The sequence below is a fragment of the Macaca mulatta genome, chromosome 15 (genome assembly GCF_049350105.2).
Source record: "Macaca mulatta isolate MMU2019108-1 chromosome 15, T2T-MMU8v2.0, whole genome shotgun sequence".
Lineage (NCBI taxonomy): Eukaryota > Metazoa > Chordata > Mammalia > Primates > Cercopithecidae > Macaca > Macaca mulatta.
In genome coordinates this window covers 19,841,061-19,858,022 of record NC_133420.1, presented here as the reverse complement: position 1 = coordinate 19,858,022, position 16,962 = coordinate 19,841,061, and the positions used below count along the sequence as shown (strand labels likewise).

Genomic DNA, 16,962 nt, shown 5'->3' with positions numbered 1-16,962 from the left:
TATTTTTCATTTTTTATTTTTTTTTTTTTTAGACAGAGTTTTGCTCTTGTTGCCCAGGCTGGAGTGCAATGGCGTGGTCTCAGCTCACTGCAACCTCTGCCTTCCAGGTTCAAGTGATTCTCCAGCCTCAGCCTCTTGAGTAGCTGGGATTACAGGCGTGCGCCACCACGCCCGGCTAATTTTTTGTATTTTTAGTAGAGATGGGACTTCTTCATGTTGGTCAGGCTCATCTCGAACTCCCGACCTCAGGTGATCCGCCTGTCTTGGCCTCCTAAAGTGCTGGGATTACAGGCATGAGCCACTGCGCCCGGCCTATTTTTTATTTTTTTTTGACAGACTCTGCTCTGTTGCTCAGGCTGGAGTGCAGTGGCGAAATCATAGCTCACTGCAGCCTCGACCTCCCAGGCTCAAGTGATTCTCCCACCTCAGCCTCCTGAGTAGCTGGAACTACAGGCATGCACCACCACACCCAGCTAATTTTTTCATTTTTGTAGAGATGAGGTTTCACCATGTTGCTCAGGCTGTATTGAACTCCTGGACTCAAGGGATCCTATCACCTTGGCCTCCCAAAGCGTTGGGATTACAGGCATGAGCCACCACACACGGCTTATTTTTATTCGATGTATCTGGCAACCCTATGGTAAGGCAGGAGCTGAGATCAGGAGACAAAGCTTCCTCTCTTGTGCCTCAAGGTGGTGGGAGGAATGGTCTGAAGGGGTTGAGAGTTCCCTAGCCCCAAGGGACAGGGCGAGCTGAGAAGGCGGCCCAGGTTTGGAGGGAGGCTGCCGGAGCAGGCCGCAGAGCCCGGAAACACAGGTCCTGAGGGAAAGGAATGGAATTTCACCCGGACCCAGCAGGGTCGGAAAAGGAAATGAGGTTCCTACACCTCGTCCTGAGGAATGTGCCGGAGGAAGGGGGCTCCGGAGGAGGGAAGGAGGACAGAAGGGGAGACTGTTTGGAAGTTTGTGTCTCCATCTTGTCGCGCTCACTTCCTGTTTTCTTGGAGATCAAAGATGGGCACGGAGAGACTGGCCTCATATCCAGCCAAGGCCGGCTCGGAGGAGGGGGCAGGGAGGCTTCTTCTGAATCCTGGGCTGTCTGGAGCCTCACCAGCCTCCATCCTCACCTTCCCACAGCACACTGGGCTCTGGGCCCCAGAAGTCAGCAAAGGACGTGAGATAGCTGCCCCTTGCCATGGCAACGCCATTCCCAGCTCTGTCTTGGGAAGGAGAAGATCTGGATGAGGATCTCTGACGGCCACGGGGGCCCGGGCCTTATATGTCCTCTCTCTGGCCCTATCCTACATGTCCCAGGGACTCTGGAGTGCCTGGACATAGTGGCATTTTGGTTTAAAACAAGCTCCCTGGAGCCAGGCTGACCTGGTCTGCCCCTCAGGCCCAGTGCTTACCAGCTATGTGGCTTTGGTGGGTCATTCCACCCCGTGGGGCTTCAATGCCTGGTCTGTAAAATGACAACAAACAGAGCCTACATGATCCACAGAGATGGTTGGGAGGACTCCCTGAGACTGCGTACGTGGCAATTCTTATTGAAATTTCTATTTATTTATTTTTCAGACAAGGTTGCCCTCTGTCTCCTAGGCTAGAGTGCAGTGGTGTGATCACAGCTCACTACAGCCTTGAGCTCCTGGGTTCCAGCGATCCTCCTGCCTCAGCTTCCCTAGTCGTTGGGACTACAGTTGTGCGCCACCACGCCTGACTAATTTTTTAAATTTGCAGTAGAGACTGGGTCTCGCTATGTTGCTCAGGCTGGTGTCAAACTCCTGAGCTCAAGCAATCCTCTCACCTTAGCCTCCCAAAGTGCTAGGATTACAGGTGTGAGCTACCACATGTGAGCCAGCATGCCTGGCCGGCAGCTCTCTTAATTACAGTTATTTTACTGACTTCAGTCACTGTAGAATTGACTGGTCTAAGGGGTGGGGTGGGGTGTAGTGGCAGGATGGGGTGGCCTCCAGGTGACGGTCCTTCTGGATGGAGAGGTCACTGGGGTCTCTCTTACCCCAACAAAATCAAGGGCCAGTACCATCTCCTGTCTCCAGCCCCTCTGACCCACCAGCCCTCATGTTCTCCCCACCCTCTCCTTTTGTCATCAGTGAGCACAGGTTCCTTGGCTCTTACCTAGTTTAAACCCCTCCTACTCAGATGGGGAGACTGAGGCCTGGAGGGGCGGGACAGGTCAAGTCTCACAGGACGTGGCTGACCAGGCCGGGCCGGGGACCCACGTCTCCCGACATGACCCAGTGTCTGGCCTGCAGATTATCGCAGCGGCTCCCTCCTTCCCTTTGGGACTTTCCCTGCCCCCTCCCCAGACTTCCAGGAACCCCAGTTCCTCCCGGATTGCTGGGGCCGCCTGGGGCCGCCTCCTCCATGCCGTCAGCCAGCGGGAGAGGCCACAGGCCTGGCCATTATGTAATGATCAGATAACAGGCCTGGTGGGGAGATCAGATAAGAGGTCCATTTATTTTGGGGCCTTTTCGAATCCTGGCCGCCCCCACCCCGCAGACGAGAATGGGGAGACAGGAGGGAGTGTGACGCCTGGGCCTGTCTCCCGGAGCCTGAGGCGGGCCCAGACCAAGTTGAAAACAATCCCCTGGCACCAAGGGAAACGCCAGGGCCTCCCGGGACTGGGTCAGAGGAGGAGCCGCTGGGGGCCTGGGTGACTGGAGCCCCAAGTGAGAGACCCAGGAGCCACCTCCCACCACTGTCCCCTCTCCACCCTCGCCACCCACGTGCACACAGCACCTCCCAGACTTTCCAAACGGCTACCTCCAGCACCTTGGAGGATGATCAAGAAAAACAGCTCTGGAGCCAGATGGCCTGGGTCAAATCCCAGCTCTGCCTCTTAAAATGCTGGTCACCTTGAGCAGAAGCCTAACCTCTCTGAGCCTCAGTTTCCCCATTTGCAGGCCACCAATAATCGCTATAGATGCTCCCATCATGCTTACTGGGAGCCTAGGTAGCATTTCAAGGCTTTACACAAGTGAACTCATTTGATCCTCACAGCAGCCTTATGAGGTAGGCAACTGCTATTATTACACCCATGCACACTCGAGGAAACTGAAGACCAGGGCGGTTCAAGAATGTGCCCGAGGTGACCCGGCTACTAAGTGTCAGGGCCTGGATTTAAACCCAGACAGTCTGGCTCCAGCAAGCAGCAGGCATTCGCAGGCTGTGTGTGTCAGTTTGATGGGGTAACCCCTGTCAAGTGCCTGGTACTGAGTAGGTGCCCCAGACACAGAAGCTGTCAATATTGTTTCATCACACCAGGACAGATACTTTTCTTCCCCCCTGCACCGCCACTGCCCCTGCTTTTTTTTTTTTTTCTGAAATAGAGTCTCACTCTGTCACCCAGGCCAGAGTACAGTGTCTCGATCTCGTCTCACTATAACCTCTCCGTCCCAGGTTCAAGCAATTCTCATGCCTCAGCCTCCTAACTATAGGTGGACCACCACACTCAGCTAATTTTTATATTTTTGTAGAAATGGGTTTCGCCATATTGCCCAGGCTGGTCTCAAACTCCTGGGCTCAAGCGATCCGCCCGTCTCGGCCTCCCAAGGAAGATACTTTTCAACAAGGGTCTTTTTTGCTGTAAGGCCTGCCCCATCTTGTTCAGTACCTCCTGGCCACTCTTTACCCTTTTTAGGTCCGATTACAGCCTCCCAGGTTTCCCAGCATCCAGCCCAGCCACTGTCCCCAGCCACCAGGAGGTCTCAGCATGCCTTGGCCCCGGACTCCCCCATGGTTCCACCATGCCTGCAGGGTCAAGTTCCTGCACTGCAGCCTACAGTAGAGATGAAAAGCACAGCGATTTGACAGATGCCAAAGGTTCAGGTCCTGATTCTTCCACCCGCCCGCTGCCTTTCCATCCTCAGTATTCTCATCTGTAACATGGGGATGAAGGTCATCATAACAGCTTCCTATGGAGTCGGCAAGCAGGCCAGTAAATTACCCCTGCACAGCACTAGGCCAGCTCCTGAGAAGTGGGGGTTGCTCAGGAACTGGTGACAACCGTCACAATTATTTATGCCCAGTCAGGGGAGATGTGGGCTCTTCCCCTAAACACACCTCGCTTCCTACCCCTGCCATGCCCTTTCCCAGATCAACGCTCATCCTTTGTTTGACCATCTGGCCTTTTTCTTTTTTTTTGGAGAGTCGGGGTCTTGTTCTGTTGCCCAGGCTGGAGTGCAGTGGTGCAATCATAGCTCACTGTAGCCGCCACCTCTTGGCCTCAAGCAATCCTCTGCCTCAGCCTCCCGAGCACTTACCGGTATGAGTCATTATGCCCGACTCAGTTTTAAAAATGTTTGTGGAGAAAGAGTCTCACTATGTTGCCCAGGCTGGTCTTGAACGCCTGGCTTCAAGTGATCCTCCCACCTTAGCCTCCCAAAACATTGGGATTACAGGCATGAGCCACCATGCCCAGCCCCTAGCCAACTTCTATTCATCCTTTAAAACCCTGTCCTGAAAATCTCATTGAAGCCGGTCCCTCCTTTCTTAGGTGCATCTGTCCTTGGATGTCCTTGGAGACCCATACATGCCCAGGTGTGCTGTTTTGATTTGCCAGTGTGTCTGCACTCCCAGCAGACAGTGAGTTTCTCCAGGACAAGGAGAGTCCACACCATTCCATGTTCCAATCACTTAGTCCAGGGTTCAGAGCAAACATCCATTTCCACTGTTGGATACAGTGAGTTCTAGATTTCTCTTCAGAGAATCAGTATGTCAGTATGTTCAGTTCTTTGTCCCCCATTTTAAAGTTTAACTTCCTCGTAGTTTCAGTAAACAACCTTTTCCACCAGTTTTAATCAGTAGTTCACATCTGTTCCCCTGGTCACCTGCTCCGTCCTGACTCATCCTGGTCATCTGCTTTGACCTCACCCCTGGTCACCTGCTTTGACCTAAGTCACCTTTAGTGACCTGTTCCAAACCATCCTTCCTGCCAAACTACTCACCCCGCCACTCTGGCTCATACCCTTGCTCTCTCTAAAATAGCCAATTGGAATTAGCTTAGACTGTGAGGTCCAACCTTAGCCAATAGGGGAATGACGCAGCAGTAGGGGCTACCTGCATCAGGAATAAGAACCCCTTTCCCTCCCTTGTTCAGGTGTGGTCTCGCCATTACTCCATTCTTGAGTCGCACCCTTGTATAGAAGTAAAAATTGCCTTGCTGAAAAACGAAATTTATGTTTGAGTGCTATTTCTTTGCGGCACTGAGGAACAAGCATTTTGTTTCTAACACCACAAACATCCATTTGTGGAACTGGCTGGTCAGGGCTGCCTCTGACCTGCTGGGTGACCCACATCAAGTCCCCCCACCATTCTGGGACTCTGCTTCCCCATGGCTAGTGGGTAGGGAAGAGGGAGGGGTGGATAGGACATATTCTAAGTTTTTTTTTTGTTTGTTTTTTTTTTTTTTTGAGATGGAGTCTTGCTGTGTCGCCTGGGCTGGAGTGCAGTGGCCAGATCTCAGCTCACTGCAAGCTCTGCCTCCCGGGTTTACGCCATTCTCCTGCCTCAGCCTCCCGAGTAGCTGGGACTACAGGCGCCCGCCACCTCGCCCGGCTAGTTTTTTGTATTTTTAGTAGAGACGGGGTTTCACCGTGTTAGCCAGGATGGTCTCGATCTCCTGACCTCGTGATCCACCCGTCTCGGCCTCCCAAAGATATTCTAAGTTCTACTGGGGGTCTGACAGTCTGAGGTTTCACCTAAGGATGAAGGCAGGAAGAGACGGCAGGGCATAGATGGGGCTGCTGAAGGTAAAGGCAGGGTCCCAGGGGTTGTGCCCCGGATGGGAGGGCTGTTATGGGGACCAGGGAGAAGGTTCAGTGCCTGCGGGGAGAAGATCAGGCAACAGGAAGATCCTCATCCTCTCCACTGTGGCAGCACACTGCAGTGATTAGGCCCAGGGCTCATGCCCCAGCGGCTAATTTCAGGGCAGTGTTACTTGGGTAAATTCTGTCACCTGACTGAGTTATACGAGTGCCTCAGTCTCCCCATCTGTCAAATGGGAGAGAAAGAGTGTCTCTTTTGTAGGGATTTTGCAAGCGTTAAGTCTGATAGTACACATACTTAGAGCAATGTCTAGCATACTGTAAGTGCTGAATAAATGTCAGTTGTTATACCAACTCTTTACCCCATCTCCACCCCTGCCACAGGGGTTGAAGCCAGCTGAGCCCTAGATGAGGGTCCCCTTCAGCCTCCAAGGCTGGTGCCCCAAAGCCTGGGCTGGAACTAGGAAGCGGGGTCCCAGAGCCAGGGTAAACAGTTCTCCAGGTCTCCAGCATCCAGGCCACAAAAGTTGTGGGGAAAAGAAGCTGAATTTGGAAGCAGACAGCCTGGAGTTGAAATTTGCACCTGTCATTTGTCCCAAGCCTCAATTTTCTCATCTGTAAACTGGGGATACAGGCCAGGAGGAGCTGGCCCTCTGCCTGACACGCTGGGGACAGAGGGGAGGTGGCCACCTCACTGTTGCTCAGATCCACCTCCAGCCCTGGGGCAAACGAATGGGTCTGTCACCAGAGGGCCCAGCACCAACCCGTCTGTGACCACAAGCAAGTCACTCTGTTCCTCTGGGTCACATCTGTCTGGCTGAGGTGAGGGAGAATCCTAATAGTCACATTCCCCATGTCTTGGGGAGCCCACCCTCTCCTAGTTCACATGGTTCCTGCTCCAGCCTCCTTTTCCTCCCAGCAAATGGGAACGCAGCCTCTAAGAGATGGGCGTTTGAGGTCTCAGCCTTGCACCACTGACCCTTCTCCAGCGAGTCCCAGACCCCGACACAGACAGCCAGCAGCATGGGGACTTCAAGTCCTCCAGCAAAGGATCCTCCACACCCACGAACACTCTTCAATCCCAGTCGCCCAGCACGGGCCACGAGCCCCTGCAACCCTGCTGCCGGGACGCAATCCACATGAAATAATCCAAAATACAGGAAAAGGCGCACGTACCAAAACTGTGCATGGCGGTGGTATTTATAACTAGAACAAAGGAGAAACCACCTAAATATTTAACAATAAGGGATCTGCTAAGCAAACAGTGACAGGTTGATGGGACAGAATATTCCAGAACTGCAAGAGGATGGTCATGGAGTTCACAGGACAACATGGAGACCTGGTTCGAAAGAAGTAGACCAAAGACTCCCGAAATGTGGACCCCACTGGATTAAAAGTAGCTTAAAAAGTAAAAAAAAAAAAAAAAAAAAAAAAAAAACTAGTAAGCCATCTACCACTGTACTAACAGTACCTGTATCAATAAAGGAGTTCTGAGGTAATGTTTTTCCTTTTCTCTATTTTTTTTTTTTTTTTTTTTTTTAGGGGCAGGCTGAGGCAGCTATATGGTTAATTTTAATTGCTTAAAAAAAATCTCTACATGTTTGTTCTTTTCTTTTCTTTTTTTTTTTTTTGATACAAAGTCTCACTCTATCATCCAGGCTGGAGTGCAGTGGCTTGATCTCAGCTCACTGCAACCTCCACCTCCCAGGGTTAAGCGATTCTCCTGCCTCAGCCTCTCAAGTAGCTGGGATTACGGGCACCCACCATCACGCCTGGCTAATTTTTGTATTTTAAGTAGAGACAGGGTTTTGCCATGTTGGTCAGGCTGGTCTTGAACTCCTGACCTCAGGTGATCCACCCTCCTCAGCTTCCCAAAGTGCTGGGGTTACAGGCGTGAGCCACTGCACCTGGACTGCTTATTCTTAAAACAAAACAAAAGAAAACAAAAAAAACCCCAACATGACAGGAAAGTGTGTCTTAGAAAGTCAAAGTCCCAGCCAGACACAGTGGCTCACACCTGTAATCCCAGCACTTTGGGAGGCTGAGGTGGGTGGATCACGAGGTCAGGAGTTCGAGACCAGCCTGGCCAACATGGCAAAACCCCCTGTCTACTAAAAATACAAAAATTAGCCGAGTGTGGTGGCCGGCACTTGTAATCCCAGTTACTCAGGAGGATGAGGCAGGAGAATCGCTTGAACCCGGGAGGCGGAGGTTGCAGTGAGCCTAGATTGTGCCATTGCACTGCAGCCTGGGTGACAAGAGCAAGACTCCATCTCAAAAAAATGTTAAAAAGAAAGTGAAAGTCCCATAGAGAAAACCCCAGGCCACAGAACAGTGAGAGTGGGTTAAATAGAAAATTCTATTCCAGAATTTTCTCTATTGCATATTGTACATTATTACTATTTTAATGTTGCCGAAATGGAATTATTGTTGTTTGGGCACCTAACAATGTGTCCCTGACATCCATCCATGGCAGTGTTCATATAGCTCTGTCTTCTTGGTGCCTATTGCATGATATTCCATGGTAATTTATTAAGAGTCTCTGCTCATGGACATTTAGATCATTTCCAGTTACTGGATTTTTGTTACAGGTACCCATGGACCACACATCTTTACAGAGTTGGACGAGTAACTCTAGAAGGCTGACTTCTGAAGGTTGATTTGTGAGGGTAACAAGTTACACGCAAGGTACAGTTTTAGGATATTCTTCCAAGTGGTGGCCCCAAATTCTAGACCCATTTCTAGGATGTCGGGGTCACTCCTACCCCCAGCCCCGGCATGGAGATCTGGGTTCCAGGCCCTGGTCCCAGGCTCCCCTCTGCCTTCCATGGGCCTCAGCTTCCCAGACCATAAATGAGTTGGGTTGATGGTCTGTTGTATCTTTGAGCCTGTGACCCCTGGTGCACTGGGACCAGCTCCTACCTGTTCATAGAAGCAGACTGAGACATTTCCAGGAGTTTCTCCAACTGGCTGTTACATAGCTATTACTATATATTTTTAAAAGAGCACGAATGTCCAAACGCATTTCTTCCTAATCGTTTTACACCCCTGTCATCTCTGCTCTCGATGTGATCTGCGCCTGCAGAGACTCTGGAGAACCAACTGCCAGGTGCACTGGGCACTGATTCCCATCCACAAGCTTGGTGAGTTGGTGGCTTGAAGTCAGCCAGGTGGGAGTACTTAAACGCTGTGGAAATCCACAAACGCTACAGACCGAGCCCCCCACCCTGTTGTTAATTATTTACCAGCACACCACTGCCTTTGATCCTTAAAAACCAGGCCCTAAATGTCTGCATGCACCTTTCTGTAATGACCAAGAGGAAGAGAGTGTTACTGCAGCGAGCAATGCGTGGGAGGGAGATCTTGGAGCTTAGGTAGGGGCTTCGTCTTAGCCGTGTGAACTTGGCAGGTTAGAGCCTCCATTTTCTCTTCTGTAAAATGGGGACGATGACGGCAGCCATCTTGCAGGGTCGTTGTGAGCCGCATTAAGAAGGTTTGCCCTATCACACCTTGCTAGGAGCAAACATTTAGGGAGCCTCAGGCTAGGAGTCAAATCCCTGCTAAGTCACTTAATATGTCTGAGACTCAGTTTCCTATCAGTCAGGTGGTGGGCAGAGCTTTGGAGACCTAGAATGAGGGACTCTAAAATGCCGTCAGGTGGGGACGGGGGGAGACGGTGGCTGCCCCACCGCTGTTTTCCTTCCCCTTCCTCCCCACACTCGCAGCCCCCTTCTGCCCCTCTTCCCCCAGATCCATCAGAAAGCCCCTGGATGCGCAGGTGGGTCAAAGGATTGTCCACAGGACCGGCCAGTGGCTTGAGGTGGCCGAGGGATAGGGAGTGGGACGTGGGGCTGGGGGTCCCTGGCTCCTCACGGCCCCTCCTCTTGTCAGTTTCAGAAAGCAGCACAGGCCATGACTCCTTGGAAGAGCCCCCCAGGCTGAGGAGCCCCCACAGAATCCCTAACTTGGCCGGCACCCACTCCCGCACCCTTCCTGGAGATCAGGGAGGTGGGAGGGAGGCAGAGCAGGGCCCTGCAGCCTTGGCCTGTTCGGTTCTAGGAGCTACTCAAAGGCCCTGGGGAAGGTGAGCTGGAGGAACTTAAAAATAAAACAACACAGAAGGGGCCAGTCTGTCAGAGCCCTCTCTGCAATGATCCCTCACCACCAACCTTCTCGGCAGCTGAGGGAAGTCTGTTGTCATTCCCGCTTTGCTCAGAGGCCCGAAGGCAGTCCCCCAAGATCACACCACAAGGAAGTGCCTATGTGACATTTGAACCCAGAGCCAGTGCTCAGAACCCAGGCTATGGGCCCTCCTTCCCATCCATTCCTCACGGGGAAACTCAAGGCCCAGAGAGGGCAGGAAACTCTCCTGTGGCTGCACAGCATTCTAGGACCTAGGCTTCCCGGGGAGTAATGGAACACAGCTGGGTGAGCAGACGCCAGAGACCAGGGTTGAAGTGAAAGAGTCAGCCCAGTTTGCCCGAGGCTTTCCAACACTGAAAGTCCTGTATAATCGTTTAGTTCCAGCAAACTGGGAGGGTCGGTGACCCTCCAAAGCCCCATGGATGACTCCGCTGGGCCTGAGCTCAGGATACAGGAAGGAGGCCGGGAATACTTGGGGCCTGGTCTGTGCACCAGAGGCCGAGTCTCCCCACCCCGGGTCCCTGGACACCTACTTGTGGGGCTGAGGCTGCAGCCGGCCAGCAGCAGGGCAACAGCCAGAGGGAGCGCGCCGCGGTCCATGCCGTCCACGCGGGGTCCTGTGCGCTGGGCCTTATCCGGTGTCCAGAGGCAGGGCTGCGGGTGGGCGCCGGGGCCGGCGTGGGCTTGCGCGGGGACCCGAGGGGAGCAGGCGGCCGGAGCGACGGCGTCCCTGCTCCAGCCTTCTGGGGTGGCGGCCGAGGGGTCAGGAGAAGTGGACACAGGGACGCGGGGCTGGGCTGGGGTTGCTGTCCGAAGGATGGGCGGGGAGGGGTGCTGGGCTCCAGAGGATGGCAGTGACGGCAGCAGTCCTGGCCCCAGGGCGCAGATGAAGGCTGTGGTCTGACCGGCAGCAGGGAGCTCCCGGCTCATCCAGCCCGGCCCAGGGAGGCAGGAAATGCGCTTCCTTAGAGAAGGGGCTGGGCCAGGCCGCCTGCCAACCGGGTAGAGGAAGTGCCACGGGCTTTGTCACTGGGTGGGGGGCCCTGGGATGGGGGGAGGCAGTGGGGTGGGAGGGCCCAGGCTCTAGGCTTGTCTCCCCAAGCACCCCACCCTCCCATCCCACCCTCTCCAAGGCCGGCGGGTGGGGACGCATCAGGCAGCCCCACAGATGAAAACAATCACCCTAACAGCCCACCGAGCGGGCCTTTCACGGGGCTGGGCTTGGCTAAAGTAGTTCCTGTGGAATTTGTGACCCCCTGAGCTCAATGATCCCATTTTGCAGATGAGGAAACAGAGATCCGATGTGTTGAGATCACTGGTTCAAGAAGAGGGTAGCGCTGGGATCCTGCCCACCTCCACCACCTCATGTCTTGTCAGGCACCAAACCCGGCCTACTAAGTGCAATTGACATGGGGCTGCCTAGCAGGCGGGAAAACTGTGGCACAGCAAGGTGGCTACGGCTGGGATCTCTGGGCTCAGAGTAGCTGCCCAGGGCCACACACTTCATATCTGACCCCTTCCTGGGTGGAAAATCCTTCATGGACAAAACACAGCTCCAGGCCAGGTGCAATGGCTCAAGCCTATAATCCCAGCACTTTGAGAGGCCAAGGCAGGTGGATCACTTGAGGTCAGGGGTTCAAGACCAGCCTGACCAACATGGTGAAAACCTGTCTCTACTAAAAATACAAAAATTAGCCGGGCATGGTGACATGCGCCTGTAGTCCCAGCTACTTGGGAGGCTGAGGCTAGAGAATCACTTGAATCCAGGAGGCAGAGGTTGCAGTGAGCCGAGATCAGGCCACTGCACTCCTGCCTGGATGATGGAGTGAGACTCGGTCTCAAAAAAAGAAAAAAAAAGAAAACTCCAAATGATGGGGACTTTAATGGCACTTCTGAAGTCACATGGCCCTGGGTTCAAATCCTACTCTGCTTGCTTGAGCCATGAGACCTTGGACAAAGCCCCTCAATTCTCAGCGCCCCCTGCTTGCAAAGTGGGGTACGATGCCTTCCTGGCTAAGTCATTATGAGATTTCTGAGGGTGAGGACGCTACAGCACTGAGCCCTGGGACATACGGGAGATGCTTCCCCATCAGTGCTCCCTGAGCTGGGTGACAGTCCCCAAACTGTCCCATGTTCATTCTGCAAACAGTAAGCGCACCTACTATGTGCCCACCATGGTGCTACTCAGAGGTAGCACCCAGGGCCAGGCCCATGGAAGCTCAGAGAAGGAAGCCTGGGCCACCTGGAGGGGCTGGCATTTAAGCCTGCCATTTGAAAGACGGGGTGAGTTGGGGGTGGGGAGAAGAAGGGGTGAGGAGGATATGCCAGGCAGGGGTGCCAGACTAAGCAAAGGCACAGAAGCAGGAAGCAGTCGGACCACCGTGAGACCAGCAGGGGTGTGGTGGGGACAGGAAGCTGGAGAGGCAGAGTCTGGCCCTGCATTGGGAGGGCCTCGAATGCCAGGACTTTGTCCTCAGGGCCACTGGGCATCATGGAGAGTTCTCGAGCAGAAGGACGCTGGCAGAGCTGGGCTTTGAGAGAGCAAATCTTTGTGTGTGCTGGCAGGACCCACGGTGAGATGGAGCCAGAAGGTTCTTCTCCCTGGATCTACCTGCCCTGGGTCACAGGTGGAGAAACTGAGGCCCAGGGAGGGAGGAGAAGGCTGGAGCCCTGGGTGCCTCTGGAGGGAGGATGTCGGTCCGGGGTCTGAGGCCAGGCGTCTCCGTGCTTATTGGCCAGCCCCGGTGACAAGAGTAGGCCGTGCGTATGTCTCTGCAGGAGCTGTCACAGGGGCTGGGAGGGTTGGTGTGGCTCTTTGGGTGGGGATTAGGGATAGTTTTGCTCACCCAGTCTTGTGGCTGCCTGGCCAGTTTGCAGCCAAGCATGGCTGTGAGGTCAAGGGAGCGCATCCTCTCCCGGGGGGCCACCCTGAGAGGGGCATCTCCTCTGCTTTTTCCTGTAACTCTGGAGACGAGGCCATGGGCACCGTGACGCAAAGGGTGGCTCGGTGGGGTTTCAGGGGTAGCTCTGAGGTTTCCCCAGGCCCCAGACCAACATCTGTGCCCCAGGGACAGTTAATCCAGCTCTAGGGGCTGAGCACTCTCTCTGCACCAGGGCCCGCCCTAGGCGTTCACCTTATCAGCTCTGAACCCCCACAGCCACCCCGGGAGGTGGGTACAGTTATACCCCCACTTTACAGAGGAGGAACCCCAGCTGGAGGGTGGTGACCCCAGGGCTGCCTGGCTCCAAGCTCACCTCCTTCCCTGCCACCACCCCTTGAGCTGAATTTGGAGTGAGGGGTAGATGTGGCAGGGGCTGTGGGTATCTCAGGGTGTTGGGGGCATCTGGGGCAGTGACAGGGACCCCACAGGAGGCTCTTCCCAAACCTCCCTCCCTCCCCTTCCCTCCACGCTGCACGGTCTATCCCCATCCACGTTGTAAACAAGACCCAATGGATTCTCTAGAAAGCAGGAGAGACTCCAGGTGGACTCCAGGAAGAACTGGGGCCCTGATTCCAGACACCTCATGGAGGAAGGAAGAGATTGGGACCACCGTGGGTGGGGGGTGAAGCGGAGATCACCTCTGGCTCCCACAGCACCCTGACCTTCCCCGTCACACCCAAGCCTGTGTGCGGCCATTTGCACGTGTCTCTCTACTCGACTAGAAGCCACACGAGGAAAGAGACTTTGACACCCTTTGCACTGCTGTGTCCCCAGCACAGAGCCCAGGGCCTTTTGGCTCTTGAAATAGATTTGCTGAAAGCATGAGGGACCCTAGAAGACAAGGGGTGGGAGTCATGGAGGCCCAGAGAGGTGGTCCTTGTCGTTGGTTCCCAGGAGAAAAGGCCGGTCCTGGAGTGGGTCTCCTGCCCCAGGAAGCCCCATGGCCACATGGCCTCACAGCTGGGCACAGGCCTTGGGGTAGCTGTCTTCCATGTCCGTCAGCTGCACTCTCCCTCCTGTGGGACACATCCACTTCCCCACCACCCCCCACCCCTGCAGAGATCAGAGGAGGCAGGAGGAGGAGGGTCCATCTTCCAGCCCCTTCCCTGCAGGGCCAATGCATACTGGTGGCCTCCCTCCACTGAAGGCCACGGTCCTGTTGGGGACCCCCTCCACACAGTCCTGTCCGGCTGTGGACTCGGCTCCTCCCCTGGCCTCTTCAGGCTGAGGGTGGTCACAGCCCACGCCGCTGCCAGCCCTGGGGTTCTGCACCATCCCTTGGGGCTTCCCTACACCCCAACCACACCTGTGTAAACAGACCCTTCATCAAACTCTCCTCTAATGATCCTACTGGAACGTGCCATCTGTTTCCTGCCGGGATTCTGGCTGATACGGATGTGTTCAGGTACTGTCTGTCCACACGCCCGAGAGACGCATGGCTGATGGCCAGGTCCCTGTGCCTGGACCCCACAGAGGGCAGATGCACACTTTCTGCTCCTTCTTCCTCCTGGCTGGCCAGGAAGGCCAGGACTGCAGGAAAGGACGGAGCACGTCCACCCTGGCCACTGGCCACTGAAGGAATTTCAGGCGGCCCCCAGGGACCCACCAGGCGGCTGACCGTCTCCAGCACCGGCCCGGAGCCAGAGGCTGTTGATAACAGCAGGGCTAGACCCACAGGGTGGAGCAGGGTGCCCAGGCTCTGCCCCACACTGGCCAGGTGGCCTCAGGCAAGATCTTTGTTTGTTTGTTTGTTTGAGACAGAGTCTCGCTCTGTCACCCTGGCTGGAGTACAGTGGCACGATCTTGGCTCACTGCAACCTCCGCTTCCTGGGTTCAAGCGATTTTCCTGTCTCAGCCTCCCGAGTAGCTGGGAACATGTACCATCACACCCGGCTAATTTTTGTACTTTTAGTAGAAATGGGATTTCACCATTTGCCCAGGCTGGTCTTGAACTCCTGACGTCAAGTGATCCACCCGCCTTACCCTCCCAAAGTGCTGGGATTACAGGCGTGAGCCACTGCACCCGGCCAGATCTTTCCACTTTCTGAGCCTCCATTTCTTCATCTGCACAAGGGGAGGGCAGTCTGCTGGTCTGGAGGAGTTCAAAGGGCAAGACAAGAATTGGAATCGCGCCACTATCCACGAGCTTGCCTGGCCCTGTGCCAAGTGCCACTTGACAGCCACTTCAGTGGCTGAGGCTGTCATGTTGGCATTTTACAATGGAAGAAACTGAGGCTCAGGTTTGCAAGGCCACAGGGCTGGGAAGAGGCAGAGGATAATTGAAATCCAGGCTTCTTTCCCTTGGCTTCCAGAACATTCTGTCCTGGCTTTCCTCCCACCTCCCTGGTCACCTTATCTGTCTCCTCCCTGGTTCCTCCTTGTTCCCCCAGGGTTGGTCCCTGGCCCCTTCCTTCTCTGTTTACCCTCACTCCCAAGCCAGGTTTTCTCAAACCTTTGTGACCCTGGCGTCACGTCCCGGCACAGACCCTGGGACTCAGACTCAAATAATGGAAACAAGCGTTCTGTGGTCCTATAGATAGATTTGCGGCTATGATGCCCTCCCATAACCCCCAGCCTGTTGAATTTTCTTTCACTACTCGTCACAAGCTTATCTGTTGGTTTCGTTACCCACCAACCATGGCCCAGTCTTGGCCATAAAATATAATGCCCTAGACTGTTTCTACTCAAAGTGTGGTCTTAGTTTCTTCTGGAAGCTTCTTATAAATGCAGATTTGAGCCAGGCTTAGTGGCTCAAGCCTACAGTCCCAGCTACTCAGGAGGCTGAGGCAGGAGGATTGCTTGAGCCCAGGAGTTCAAGGCTGCGGTGAGCTGTGATCACTGCATTCCGGCCTGGGTGACAGAGCAAGACCTTGTCTCTAAAAAATAAAAAAGGAAGGGCCGGGTGTGGTGGCTCATGCCTGTAATCCCAGCACTTTGGGAGGCTGAGGTGGGTGGATCACATGAGGTCAGGAGTTTGAGACCAGACTGGCCAACATGGCGAAACCCTGTCTCAACTAAAAATGCAAAAATTAGCCAGATGTGGTGGTAGGCACCTGTAATCCCAGCTACTTGGGAAGCTGAGACAGGAGAATCTCTTGAACCCAGGAGGTGGAGGTTGCAGTGAACTGAGATTGCACCTCTGTACTCCAACCTGGGTGACAGAGCAAGACTCTGTCTCAAATAAATAATAAAAATAAAAAATAAAAAAATTTAATAAAAAGAAATGCAAGGGTTGGGTACGGTGGCTCACGCCTGTAATCCAGCACTTTGGGAAGCCGAGGTGGGTGGATCACATGAGGTCAGGAGTTTGAGACCAGACAGGCCAACATAGCGAAACCCCGTCTCAACTAAAAATGCAAAAATTAGCCAGGTGTGGTGGTGTGCACCTGTAATCCCATCTACTTGGGAAGCTGAGACAGGAGAATCTCTTGAACCCAGGAGGTGGAGGTTGCAGTGAACTGATATTGCACCACTGTACTCCAACCTGGGTGACAGAGCGAGACTCTGTCTCAAATAAATAATAAAAATAAAAAATGAAAAAATTTTAATAAAAAGAAATGCAAGGATTGAGCACAGTGACTCACGCCTGTAATCCAGCACTTTGGGAGACCGAGGCAGGTGGATCACCTGAGGTCAGGAGCTCGAGACCAGCATGGCCAACATGGTGAAACCCTGTCTCTAATAAAAATACAAAAATTAGGTGTGGCGGTGCATGCCTGTAATCCCAGCTACTCATGAGGCTGAGGCAGGAGAATCGCTTGAACCCAGGAGGCGGAGGTTGATCTCAGTGAGCCTAGATCACGCCACTGCACTCCAGCCTGGGCAACAGAGCAAAACTCCATCTCAAAAAGAAAAAGGAAAAAGAAATGCAAACTCTTAGGTCCTGTCCCAGACCTGCTGGATCCGAACCTGCGTTTTCACAAGATCCCCATGGGAATTGTGTGCACGTCAACGTTTAGAAGGCCTGTTCCAGGCAACCTTGTCCAGACAACAGCTTTAAATACCATCTAGATATGAAGGGCTCCCGACTGTATGTCTCCAGCCAGAACTCCCCATGTCTCCAGGGCCCTGGATGTCTAACTCGTATCTCAG

General features: G+C 54.0%; 1 protein-coding gene and 1 long non-coding RNA gene across 16 annotated transcripts in view; one reads left to right on the top strand and one right to left on the bottom strand.

The window, feature by feature from the left end:
* Window positions 1–10,830, bottom strand: part of ENG (endoglin) — a 44,473-nt gene extending 33,643 nt beyond the window's left edge. For 9 of the 15 annotated variants that reach the window (XR_013405449.1, XR_013405447.1, XR_013405448.1 and 6 more), the window contains exon 1: window positions 10,462–10,830. Coding sequence is in view for 6 of the 15 variants with exons in the window: in XM_077967701.1 (XP_077823827.1) it covers window positions 10,462–10,528 (67 nt within the window). In the remaining 9 variants the exon portion in view is untranslated. Of the gene's footprint in view, window positions 1–2,792; window positions 2,979–7,171; window positions 7,247–10,380 lie in introns of those variants that run through there. The other 6 variants (XM_077967709.1, XM_077967702.1, XM_077967711.1 and 3 more) reach the window with 5 other exon arrangements.
* LOC144335059 (uncharacterized) lies at window positions 3,327–7,221 on the top strand. Its single transcript, XR_013405498.1, has 2 exons — window positions 3,327–5,400; window positions 5,687–7,221. It is a non-coding gene; the product is annotated as an uncharacterized LOC144335059 (long non-coding RNA).
* Window positions 10,831–16,962: the final 6,132 nt, after the last annotated feature.